Raw genomic sequence first — 12,006 nt, 5'->3', positions numbered from 1 at the left:
AAGATCCTCTCCCTCTGACTGTAAAAAATAAAATTGATAAAACACTTACAAAAAATTAATTTCAGCTAATTTGAACCAATCGTGTTCCGTCAACGCAGATTGCGACGGAATTCCGTTCGCGGAATGTTCCGCCTTAAAAACATGTTCCTGTCGATCAAATTACCTGCAACGGGGTCCTAATCAATGTCTTTCAGCCCTGGGCGGAGCTTGTTCCGGGCATCATTCCTGCATAGCTCCTCATACGCTGTGCATTGACTATGAATGTCAATGCAAGCCAAGATACGCCTCTTTTTCTGACTCTGAATGCGTATCGAGTAAATATTTTGATTGCAGCTCGAGTGTTAACTGAAGAGCTAATTGACGATGCATTTGTTTCAGTTCGCATCAATGAAGCCTGCAGAGACAATTTTGACTGTCAGGATTTGTTAAATACAATTTGTATCGATAATCAGTGTCAATGCAAAGAAGATAGCCTCGAAGTTGACGGCAACTGCGTAGCACTTTTCGGCGGATTTTGTTCCTCAAATGACAACTGCATCGCTGGAAATTTGTCTTGCATTAATCATATCTGTCAATGCAGTCACAATTACGAGCTAATCGATCGGAAAAGCTGCAAGCCGAGTAAGAAACATTTTCGTTATTATGATTAAATCAGAATTTGACTGCATTGATTTTGAGTGCAGAATCGCTTGGAACAGCGTGCAAACACGACGAAGACTGCGATTTTATTAAAAACGCCAAGTGTGCAGACAATGTGTGTCAATGCAGGGACAAATACTTTGGAAAAGGCGATTTTTTGTGCTCACCAATCATCGGCGGTCTCTGTTCTAACAAATCCGAGTGCTTTTTTAATAACCATGAGTGCATTGACGGCCAATGTCAATGCAGTGAGGATTCATCGGCTATTTCAAGTAGCCAATGCTTGACAAGTAAGTTTTGGAATAATTGAAATTAGAATCTGACTGACAGTTTGATACATTTCAGCCTCTTTGATGTTTTCGTGTCGGCATGTCTCAGAATGCGCCGACAGTATACACTTCGAATGTTTGAACAATAAATGTGTCTGCAAAGCCGATGATAATATTTCTTTGAGTAGAGCGATGTGCTTGCCACTCCTTGGCGGAATTTGCTGGAAGAATGATCAATGCATTGCTCAAAATTCGGCTTGCATTGACTATAGGTGTCAATGTAATCCTGGTTACGTAGTTGTGGCTAAAAATTTGTGTGTGAAAATATGATTCGTCGAATACATATTAACGTCATTATTTATAGAGCATCACTGCATTGATTTTGAACGTCAATGCAGATTTTATTGTTATAATTATTTTGTTAAAAAGATATTTTATATTTTACGATGGAAGCTGATGTAAAAATAAATTAAACTTTTAAAAAATTTCAAGATAAGTTTATTGAGCGATGTTGACAATCCTCTAATGATATTTTTAACGATACACTTATAAAAGTCATAAAAAAACTCATTAAATGTAAAAAAAAAAAAAAAAAAAAAAAAAGTTGTTAGCACAAGCTAGATTTTTACAACACTTATTAGTAAAGTGTTGCCCAAATAAATACGACTTAAAAATAATGTTAGTTTCGTATAAAATTTTTTTTTGCGTAATATTTATTTTCGTCGATTCGACATTGGGTGACTTTGAATCGTGCAACAAAGATGGAGAAATGGTACAGTAAAAAATAATTATTTATATTAGATATTTTTATTAATAGTAACGAGTTTTTTCAACAGTGTCTTGCTATGAGAGATCAGCCTTGCTGCGATCCTGACTTGGAATGCAAAGCACAAAGTCCATATGGTATCTACTATTGCGTAGAAAAAGGTATTAACAGGACAGTAGATATTTTTTCTATATTGACTGAATTAATAGCATTAAATAGAATCTGCATTGACTGCATTAATTGTATTGATTGCATTCATTGCATTAGCTGTATTGACTACATTGATTTTGTATTGATTGCATTGCCTAAATTGATCCATTAATTAATTCTTTAGAGCGACTAGGCCGATATTGTGTCGCACAAAAACATTGCAAAAAACTAAAAAACGCGAGGTGTTCTGCGGACAACCAGTGTATTTGCATTGAAAACTACGTCCCTGTCAACTCAACAGCATGTCTGCCAAACTTGGGTGAATCTTGCCAAGAACAAGAGTGTTACCCGACGAATTCTCACTGCATTAACGGCCGATGTCAATGCGAAGAAGGTTATTTTCCGTATGCAATGAAAATGTGTCTTCCATGTAAATATCTTATCTCTACCATCCAACTTTAAATATGATAACAATAACAATGACAATAATTACGAAATTGCATTGATTATTTTAGTAAATGCAAGCAATGTAGTTGGATTTAAAACTCAGTTATGTGCACCTATTTTGGGTGGTTTTTGTACCTCTGACAGTGAATGTATATCGATAAATTTGCAGTGCATTGACTATAAGTGTCAATGCAGGCATGGATCTTCACCATTCAATACGCAGCATTGTCAACAACGTAAGTATAATTTCAATTGTACAAAATGATTGCTAAAATAATTAATTCATTTTTAAAGCTTTCAACACTACCGTCTGTGATGATGATATTCAATGCAGTAACCGTGTTAATAATTCAATGTGTGTCGGAAAGTGTAAATGCCTGCCGAATTATCAGTACAAGAATGGTAGATGCTTGCCAGAAATCGGCAACTATTGTGCAGACGAACAATGCGCAGCTGATAACTCTGACTGTATTGGCCATATGTGTCAATGCAAGCAAGGATATAGTTTTTACTATAATAATTGCATGTTATGTAAGAATTATCGATTGTTTTCAATGAAAGAGCGCTTTTAACAAGTAAAATTGTTAATTTCAGTGATCATGAATGTCTCATGCGACATAGATGCTGATTGTGATGAAAATGGCAATGCACTATGCTCGAGAAATCAATGTTATTGTGGAATAGGTTTCATACTAATAAATAAAATCTGTGTGTCAGCAAATAAAACATACTGCTCCGCAACGGATGAATGTGGGCTTCAAAATTCTGAGTGCATTGATAATGAGTGCAAATGCACCTCTGACTCTTGGTTAATCGAAAGCGGATTATGTTTGCCAAGTAATAAACAAATTTAAAGGCTTAAATATTAATTTTTACACTGAGTTGTCGTTATGGTTCAGCTAAATTGGGACAATACTGCACAGAGAAGAGTCAATGCCGACTTATAATGAACGCAAAATGTTCGAGGACGCAAAAATGTGTTTGCAGTTCAACATACTTCCCCTTAAATTCTACGAGATGCGTATCGTTACTTGGCGGCTTTTGTTGGGACAAAAGCGACTGCCCGGCGCCGAATGTCGAATGCATTGACGAAAAGTGTCAATGCACTGCTGGATTTTTGCCTCTGACCAGCAGTTACTGCATTGACGGTACGGAAAAAGTTTTTGATAATGAACGCTTGTATTTTAAAGGACTTAAAATTGTTTTTTTAGAAGATCTTACGTTGCTCTGCAATCATCGGACTATTTTAGCTCCAGCTGTACGGAACACAACACTGCTGGCAAAATATTTAGGAAGTTATTGTATTGACAAAACCTACTGCGATATTGCTTACTCTGACTGCATTGATCATAAGTGTCAATGCGAACCAAATTTCTTTCCGTCTAGCAACAAATGCGTACCACGTAAGCTAATTTCTTTTCTGATTATTTGAACTTTATATTTAAATTAAACTATCCGACAGCCTCACTGGGCTATCCTTGTAAGGATGATTCCGATTGCAATAACATAGAAAATAGTTATTGCCCGGCTGATAAATTCTGCGCTTGCATCGTCAATCACTTTGGACTCTCTAAATATGAATGCGCTCCAAGTTTAGGCGGTCATTGCACAAACGATCGTGATTGTACAATTTATCCTTCTGAGTGCATTGATAGTCAGTGTCGATGCAAGGCCAACTACACGGCTGTATCCAGCAGTCAATGTAAACTGAGTAAGTTTTTGATGTCACAATTCGAAAAAATTTCCATCAAATCTTATTTGATTTTCATAGAACTTTTTAACAGAAGCTTAGTTTGGGCAATTCCGTTGAAAATTCAAAATTTGGTCAGAAGTGCCCAATTGAATTTCCTGTTAAAAATTCTATGAAAATCAAATAAATCCTCTCACCCCGAAATATCTCAGAAAATGCCTAAACATAGCTGCAAATTTCTTTTAATAAATATACTAACTTTAAATTAACCGCCCCGTGATTCCTTAATTATAACATCTTAATAAACATTTAGTATCCTATCTAATAAAATCCGATACTTGATAAATTTTGGCACACCCTAGTGAAGACCTTAAAAATTACCAAAATTTGATGATTTATTGCAGCTTTGTCACTGGTCAGTTGCAACGGAACTCTGGACTGCGGCGAGCATTGGCATTCAACGTGTTCTCTCGATAGAAGATGTATCTGCCGTAAAAATAATTTCATGATGAATTTATGGACGTGTCAACCTATTTTAGACGGCGCATGCTGGTATGACCATCAATGCATCACCAAAAATTCCTTCTGCATTGATTACCAGTGTCAATGCGGTAAAAATTTTATCCGTTTGTCCGACAATCAATGTATACGTACACTATCACTTGATAGTTTTTAAGTTTCAATAATAGAAGTTCATTGCATCAGTAAATAAAAATAAGTTTCTTTTTTTATTACCAAAAAACCAATCATTAAAATTATCTTTCACAACTATTTTTAATTATTAAAAAAATAAGTTAATAACCTTCAACACACAAATTCTTTATTTGAAAAAAAAAAAAAAAAAAAAAAAAAAAAAATTAGGAAAGCCAAAAATTCCATAATTTAACGCTCAAAAAATTCAACTCATCACATTTTTTAGCTCTTTGCACTCAATGTATTCATTTTGCTATCGAATATGGATTTATTGGAAGTGTCTACATCCTTTGAGAGTCTCAATTTTCATTTTTGCATTGACTATGAGTAACGATAAAGAAGACAATAACAAAGTCGCTCAAAATATTTCAAAAATAATTTTATTAATTTGTTAATATTCATAGAAAAATATTTGTGTTATAAATAGAAAAGTTTTCATCGATTTTTTTTTTTTCCTAAGTCATACTTTAACATATGACGTCAGCCCCTGAAAAAAGGAAAAAAAATGGTTAGATAATTCGTCGACACATCATTAATCTAAGTTATACATTGTAATAGTAGATGTAGCAATAATTTGATACATTATTTTCTTAAAAGTATTTTACCATCTGTAGGAAATGAACTTAAACCGTTTATCGCGAATCATAACCCCGTTGATTTAATTGTTTTTGATAAATAGTAGTTGTTGTTTTCGGAGCTCGTTGCGTTAGTGGATGACGATAACCTTGTTTATCGTTATCGCTAACTTATTTACTGACTGATTATAATATTATTATTATAATTATTGATAAAACATAAAACAATTATTATAGTCAGAAAATTTAAAGAATTTATCAATTATTTTATTTATTTATTAAATTTTTGGAACAGAAAATTTTGAGATGCTTTAGTATTGATTTTGTCAAATTGATCTTGAAATATTGGGAGAAAAATAAAGTGCATTTATTTTAAGCATTTATTATCATAAAATTAATCATCAATTATTATTAAATAAGTATTATTACATTGATTTTGAACGTTAATGCGGTATAAAATAAAAAAAAATTTAAGAAAATTTTAGGGCGATGTTCCTGTCGAAATAACAAAAAGATGTAACATTGACTTTAATTGTCAATGCAGCATAAATAGATATTTATGGCATAAGGCCGTGAAGTGGCGGTTTTTTTGACAGCGACGATTTTACATTGCATTGACAGTTTTAAGTGACTTTAGAGTAAAATCTAAATTAAAATAACAAGTCAGAATGATTACATTGACTTTGAGTGTCAATGCAGCATACAATTGTCATCTTACTGGTAAAATTGCTTTTATTTAAAATTTAACCGCATTTTCTTAAGAAGAATAGCCTCTGTAATTGCATTGAAAAATATTATATTGATTTCGAGTATCAATGCAGCAAAAAAACGACAATTTTCATTGAAATCTTCCCGACTAGAAAATTAACTAGTTAATTAACTTAATCTTACGATGAAAATGTAGATAAAAAGTATTGCATTGACTTTGAGCGTCAATTCAGCATAAAAGATAATAAAATATACTATACTCACATCATTAGATGTTATTTTAATTTTTCATGCCATATTTGGACCAGAATGTGACTTTACAAGGTGTCCGGTTCCCGGTTTGTCTGTCAAAGGCATTGCAGGATGAATACGGCGGGGAGTACAGGTGCAAGGATACTGCTGGTTCGGTCTTACTTGGGTTCTCCATGCGATGAAGCCCGATCGAGTCATTGATGTAACACACGTCATTCGTTTGCAGGACGTTTGACTCGAGTTCATCTACGGCGACCTTTCCGGGGTACTTTGGGTTCTCTCGAGGCCAGGTGTACAATGTCTGGAATTTTTTTTAGGAAGTTGAGCGAGTCTTAATTGCTATTGTTTCTCTGAAGGGCTTTTGTTACCTCGATCAGCTGACCTTGGAGAATTTTCATTACACAATGTGAGTCAGAGTGATCGTGAATTGCGGACCCTTGAGCCGGATTCCAACAAAGGACTATTAGATTGAATTTTCCGTTTCCTTCGTCAACTAAATTTCTTGTGTATCTGTTTTAGAAAAATTATTTAAAAATACGTTTAATTTTTTTTTTTTATAAAATTATATCAATTTTATCGATTTTATCGATTTTATCTGGATTTATAAAATTATTTTTTACAGTATTGCCCTACATTAAAAATTCAATTTCGTGTAATTTAATATTGTTCCGTACAACTTTAAATAATATATATAATTTTAAATAATTTTATATTACTCAATATAATCATTTAAAAACTGTACTAAATTTATAAAAAATTATTTTGTAACTACTTTAGAAACTTATACAGTTAAATCTATTTTCATAAACAATTTTTTATAAAAAGTTACATAAAACTTTAATTAATAACCATCGGAAACATTTATTGCAACAAAAATACTTTAAAAATAAATTAATTAATTTGGATTATGTCAGACTACAAAAACCGATCTACTTAATTTTCCATGAATAATTAATAATAATAATAATAATAATAATAATAAATTGAGAAATCTATCGACCACATTAATCATCTGTCTAACCAATCGAACAAATAAAATAAATATATGTAAATGTCATGTTTATGTTTAAAGAATATAATATTTCATAACTTAAATTTTGTAATACTTGTCGAATGTAAAATTTCCGATTGTTTAATTAAAAATTACCATATATAAATAAACAAATAAAAAACATATAAAGCGATATCGGTGGTCCCGATAGATATTTGTTAACCTTTATATTAACTTAATCACTCCTGACAGCAATTAAGTATAAATAATTATTTATCTTCATAAATTAATTCTTAATTAATGAACTTTTTAATATCAATTTTAATGATTTTTTATTGAATCAAAAATTTGTTTACAAAAAATATTTTTATACTGCATGGACATTAAAAATTAATGGAGTGTATTGTCGTTGAAAATCAATGCAGTGAATTGACATTCAAAATCAATGCAGCGTATTGACATTTAAAAATCAATACAGAGTATGGACAGTAAAAATCAATGCAATGTTATTTCACTTGAAATTGATACTGTTTACTGACATTTAAAAATTGATATAATGTATTGACATTAAAAATCAATGCGGTGCATTGACACTGAAAATCAATGCAATATTTTTCCATTTGAAGTTGATACTGTTTACTGGCATTAAAAATCAATACAATACATTGACATTAAAAGTCAATGCAGTACATTGACAGTAAAAAAATCAGTACAATACATTGACACTAAAAATCAATACATTGTATTGTTATTCAAAAATCAATGCGGTGTATTGACACTCAAAATCAATGCAATATATCGACATTCAACGTATTGGGACTCAAAAGACAATACAATGTACCGACTGACATCGAAATATCAATGCAGCCTATTGATATCCAAATTTTACTGCTAATGCACTGACTTTCAATATCAATGCAATGTATTGATATTTAAAATAAATCCATTGTTTTAACGTTCAAAACTAAATGTATTAAATGTTAATGTACTGCATTGACACTTAAAATCAATACACTAAAAAAGAAACTTGTACTCTAAAGCAAAATCTTGATGTAAAATAAAAAAAAAAAAACTTACCGATCACGATCAAATTTAGCGTATTTCTTCCAATCCTCAGGATTGCTATCGTACGAAGCCATCAATGCCTGAATTCGATCGACATTAACATTGTTTGTTTTAAATTCCTCGTACAATTCTTTAATAAGTTCCTCGAGAGTAATCGTTAAAGTTTCGTCAACATTCACAATAACTTGATCCTCTTCGATTCCATCATCGATATTGTTCAATTTAGCGCGTTTTATTAATTTACACGTGTTAGTGCTACAAGTTGACATTTTATCACTTTCTTTAGTTTACAGATATACTAAGCAATCTTGGAGAAAATCTCGATTTGAGATCGGTAGACTGAGAATCAATGTTACGAGCGTTGTACACGTTCGAGAACAGAATGTGCTTTGAGAGTAAGAATACTATAATTGTGAACGCGGTTTGAGTATGTGGTATACTATAGGACTATACCTTATTCTTAACAAACAGCACAAAACAAGTCAAGTGTAATGTATAAGTAACTGTAATATAGTCATCCCTACTCCGCTGTTAATATCGTTGTACATCTATCGAATATATGTAATGTGTTTACGTCGTTCATTTCCATTGTTGATAATTTTTTACAGTTTATCAATTATTTAATGGGTTTAGTTATCAATTGTTGCGACATGTCCTCGGAATACGAATTTTTCAATTTGAGTTAATTATAAAAATTTTACATGTCAAAATTTTAGAGAAATTCCATCAATTGATCCTAGGATACGGCAATAAACAGTGCATTGATTTAGAGTGTCAATGCAGTATAGAATTGTTTAATGACCAGTCAAATGAAAATTTTTGTGCTGTAGTTAGTCATAATTAACCATATAAATATATATATAGAAAAAACGTTATATTGATTTTGAGTGTCAATGCAGTACATAATTGTGTAATAACAAGAAAAATTAAATTTTTGAATACTGCATTATAGTTATATATAAATAATATTATCAAAATAAAGAAAGAAAATTTACATTGATTTTGAGTATCAATGTAGTGTGTACAAATGTCAATTTTTGTTAGACGACAACTCAAAGGAAAATTTTAGAAACTGTATCATTGTTAGTTATAATTAATACTAAAGAAATGTAGCAAAAAGCCTTACATTGATTTTGAGCGTCAACGCAGTAAAAAATTGTACTTTTTCGGTAAAGGCGACTTAATTTGAAATTTTAGAAGCTATACCATATTGTTAGATACGATTAATATCATCAAAATCGTATATAAAAAATTTGCATTGATTTTTTATATCAATGCAACATAAACTCATTATTTTTTGTGTTACTATACTTATTTAACATATAATTAACATTTCAATCTTATATTTTTATTACGTACTACCATAATACCATTAATATGTTGATAAAATAACCTTACATTGATTTTAAGCGTCAATTCTGTGCAAAAAAGTCATCTTTTAATGAAATATACTTCTAAGTGAAATTTGTATCACAAAAACATTATTAGATATAATTTTTATCATCAAAACATTACTAAAGAAGACTTTACATTAATTTTAATCGTCAATGTATTCCTATATGTGTATTTTTATTAATATTAAAAAATTAAAAATAATTGTCAAATATTTTTAATTTATTCAACATACCTTAAGAAATTCTGATTATTACACAGCAAAAAATTTTGCGTCCCTTGAAAAATAAGATTATAAAGAGTCCACTTTTGGATTTTCCAAATTGTTTTCCTTTTTTCAGTGTATCAATATTACTTTAGACTTTTTCGTAATCTCTGGAAAATTTCTTAAAAAATTCCTATAATTTTTCAAAAGTGATCTTATGTGACATTCATCTAACATAAATGTCAAATGTGATCAAAAATGAGCAATCACAGGTGTGTGGGTTGTCATTCTGAAGCTCTCGTCACCCTCTTTATTATTTTTTTATCATTTTCAAGCTATATATTCAATATTCACAAAATCAATCTCAATTTTTCCCTCTGTAAATCATAATAAAACTTATTTTAAAAATTATTTTTTTTTTTTTAAATAGACGTTAGCCTGTCAGGCGGAAAATTAATGGGGATTATAAGGAAACTAGAAAGTTCTAATAATTTTTCTCGAACGAATAAATGTGTTTAGAAATTAACCGGTATTTGAAAGTTGAGATAATAAAACGAAGGCCGATACAATTTAGTTATCTGCATAATTTGTTTTTTAATATTTATCTATGATGTTAGCGGGGTTTTTTTCATGATATTGTTCTTAAATCGTGGTGCATTTTTATTGAAGTCAAAGAAATAAATTGAAAAATGTTAATAAAAAAAAAAAAAAAATATTAATGTTAAATTTTCAATGGTATAGATATAAAAGTAAAAATAATAAATATATACAGCTCTCAGCGTCGGATGTTTTCCTGATGATTTCGAAGACGAATATAATAATTTTATTAAGTATATATACACCGAATTTTTTAAGTCTTTTTGCAGCAACAAAAAAGTCTCCATTGTAGTTATATTTTTATTTATTTAAATAGTGAAATCTAAAACTCAGGATGTTAAATAGAATCGAAAGGGTTGACGATATTTTATAGATTAGTTCAGTAAAAATGACACCGACGTCTTGAATTCTATCAGGAGTCCATACTGAGTAAGAAGGCGTCTGATTTTTCGAATTTTCTGCCAATAATTACACTATTGACGGTAGTTAGAGTTAATTTCTTTTTTCTTAATAAAAAATTTTAAGACCGACAAATGGAAAGAGATCATTTCTGTCATATCTACCGAGAATTGCAGTATTAGCTCCAGATTCCTTTTTTATCATTAGAAAACTGTTTTGCTAATAAATTTTAATTATATTTTTAACATGAAAAAAAAAAAAAAAAAAAAAAGAGCAAACTCAATTTAAAATTGACTAAAATTCAAATTTGCGCGCGCAAATTTAAATTCTAGTCCACTTTTATAATTTAGACTAGAATTTAAATTTGCGCGCGCAAGCGCGCGACTTGACTATATAGACTTTGCATATATTTTCATGCTTATGATATATTTGACCAATCACGTTACGAATAGTTTGCAACACATATTTTTTATCTTAATTTTATTGTAGGACTAGAATTCAAATTTGTCTGTCTTTGATATCTATTAACTATTAATTAATCCACTTTTATAATTTAGATGAAAAATATGAAAATATATCATGTAAGCAAACTATTAATAACGTAATTGGTCAAATATATCAAAGCATGAAAATATATGCAAAGTCTATAGTCAGGCGCGCGTTTGCGCGCGCAAATTAAATTCAAGTTATTGTTTAATTGCAAACTAAATTTTTCATATAAAAAGTTAATTAATGGTGTCTAATATTAAAATATATCTAGCAATTTCTTAATTTTGTATTTTGTTATTTTCTGTCAAAATTCTAACACCCAATCAGAACTTTCAAATACTCAGGAATGTTCCCATGATCACTACAAATGCATACTACCTTAAATAACAAATTTTCTTCTTTATTCTCGAATTAAAAGGAAATTCCATTTCCAACAAATGCAAAAAAAAAATACTTTCTTACCATCCTAGTCTCCTAAATCACTTCAGATGTCAGCACTCCACCACTCCAATTTTCCATTCTCGAGGGCGGAGTCATTGACTATTACTTTAGCAGTCTAATAAAAAAAGTAGAGGGCAGCAGTAATAGTAGCATACTGACCACCAATACTACTTTAGAAAAAAACTACCCCTCAACCTAGACCAATTATAAAACACTCTCCCTCGGCAGACCGTGAATT

At 30.5% G+C, this 12,006-nt stretch overlaps 1 protein-coding gene across 1 annotated transcript; it reads right to left on the bottom strand.

Moving 5' to 3' along the window:
- Positions 1–5,018: 5,018 nt before the first annotated feature.
- LOC141537589 (cysteine dioxygenase type 1) lies at positions 5,019–8,678 on the bottom strand. The gene is made up of 4 exons (XM_074258646.1): positions 8,258–8,678; positions 6,558–6,699; positions 6,202–6,490; positions 5,019–5,141 (listed from the first exon to the last, which is right to left on the bottom strand). The coding sequence occupies exons 1-3, from the start codon at positions 8,512–8,514 to the stop codon at positions 6,218–6,220; spliced, it is 672 nt and encodes a 223-aa protein (XP_074114747.1). The 5' UTR covers positions 8,515–8,678; the 3' UTR covers positions 5,019–5,141; positions 6,202–6,217.
- Positions 8,679–12,006: the final 3,328 nt, after the last annotated feature.

This window comes from Cotesia typhae, unplaced genomic scaffold, assembly GCF_013202065.1.
Source record: "Cotesia typhae breed Kobodo isofemale line unplaced genomic scaffold, CoteBio_Ctyphae scaffold_91, whole genome shotgun sequence".
Classification (NCBI taxonomy): domain Eukaryota; kingdom Metazoa; phylum Arthropoda; class Insecta; order Hymenoptera; family Braconidae; genus Cotesia; species Cotesia typhae.
The sequence above is the reverse complement of the archived record's forward strand: the minus strand, read 5'-3'. Positions and strand labels throughout refer to the sequence as shown.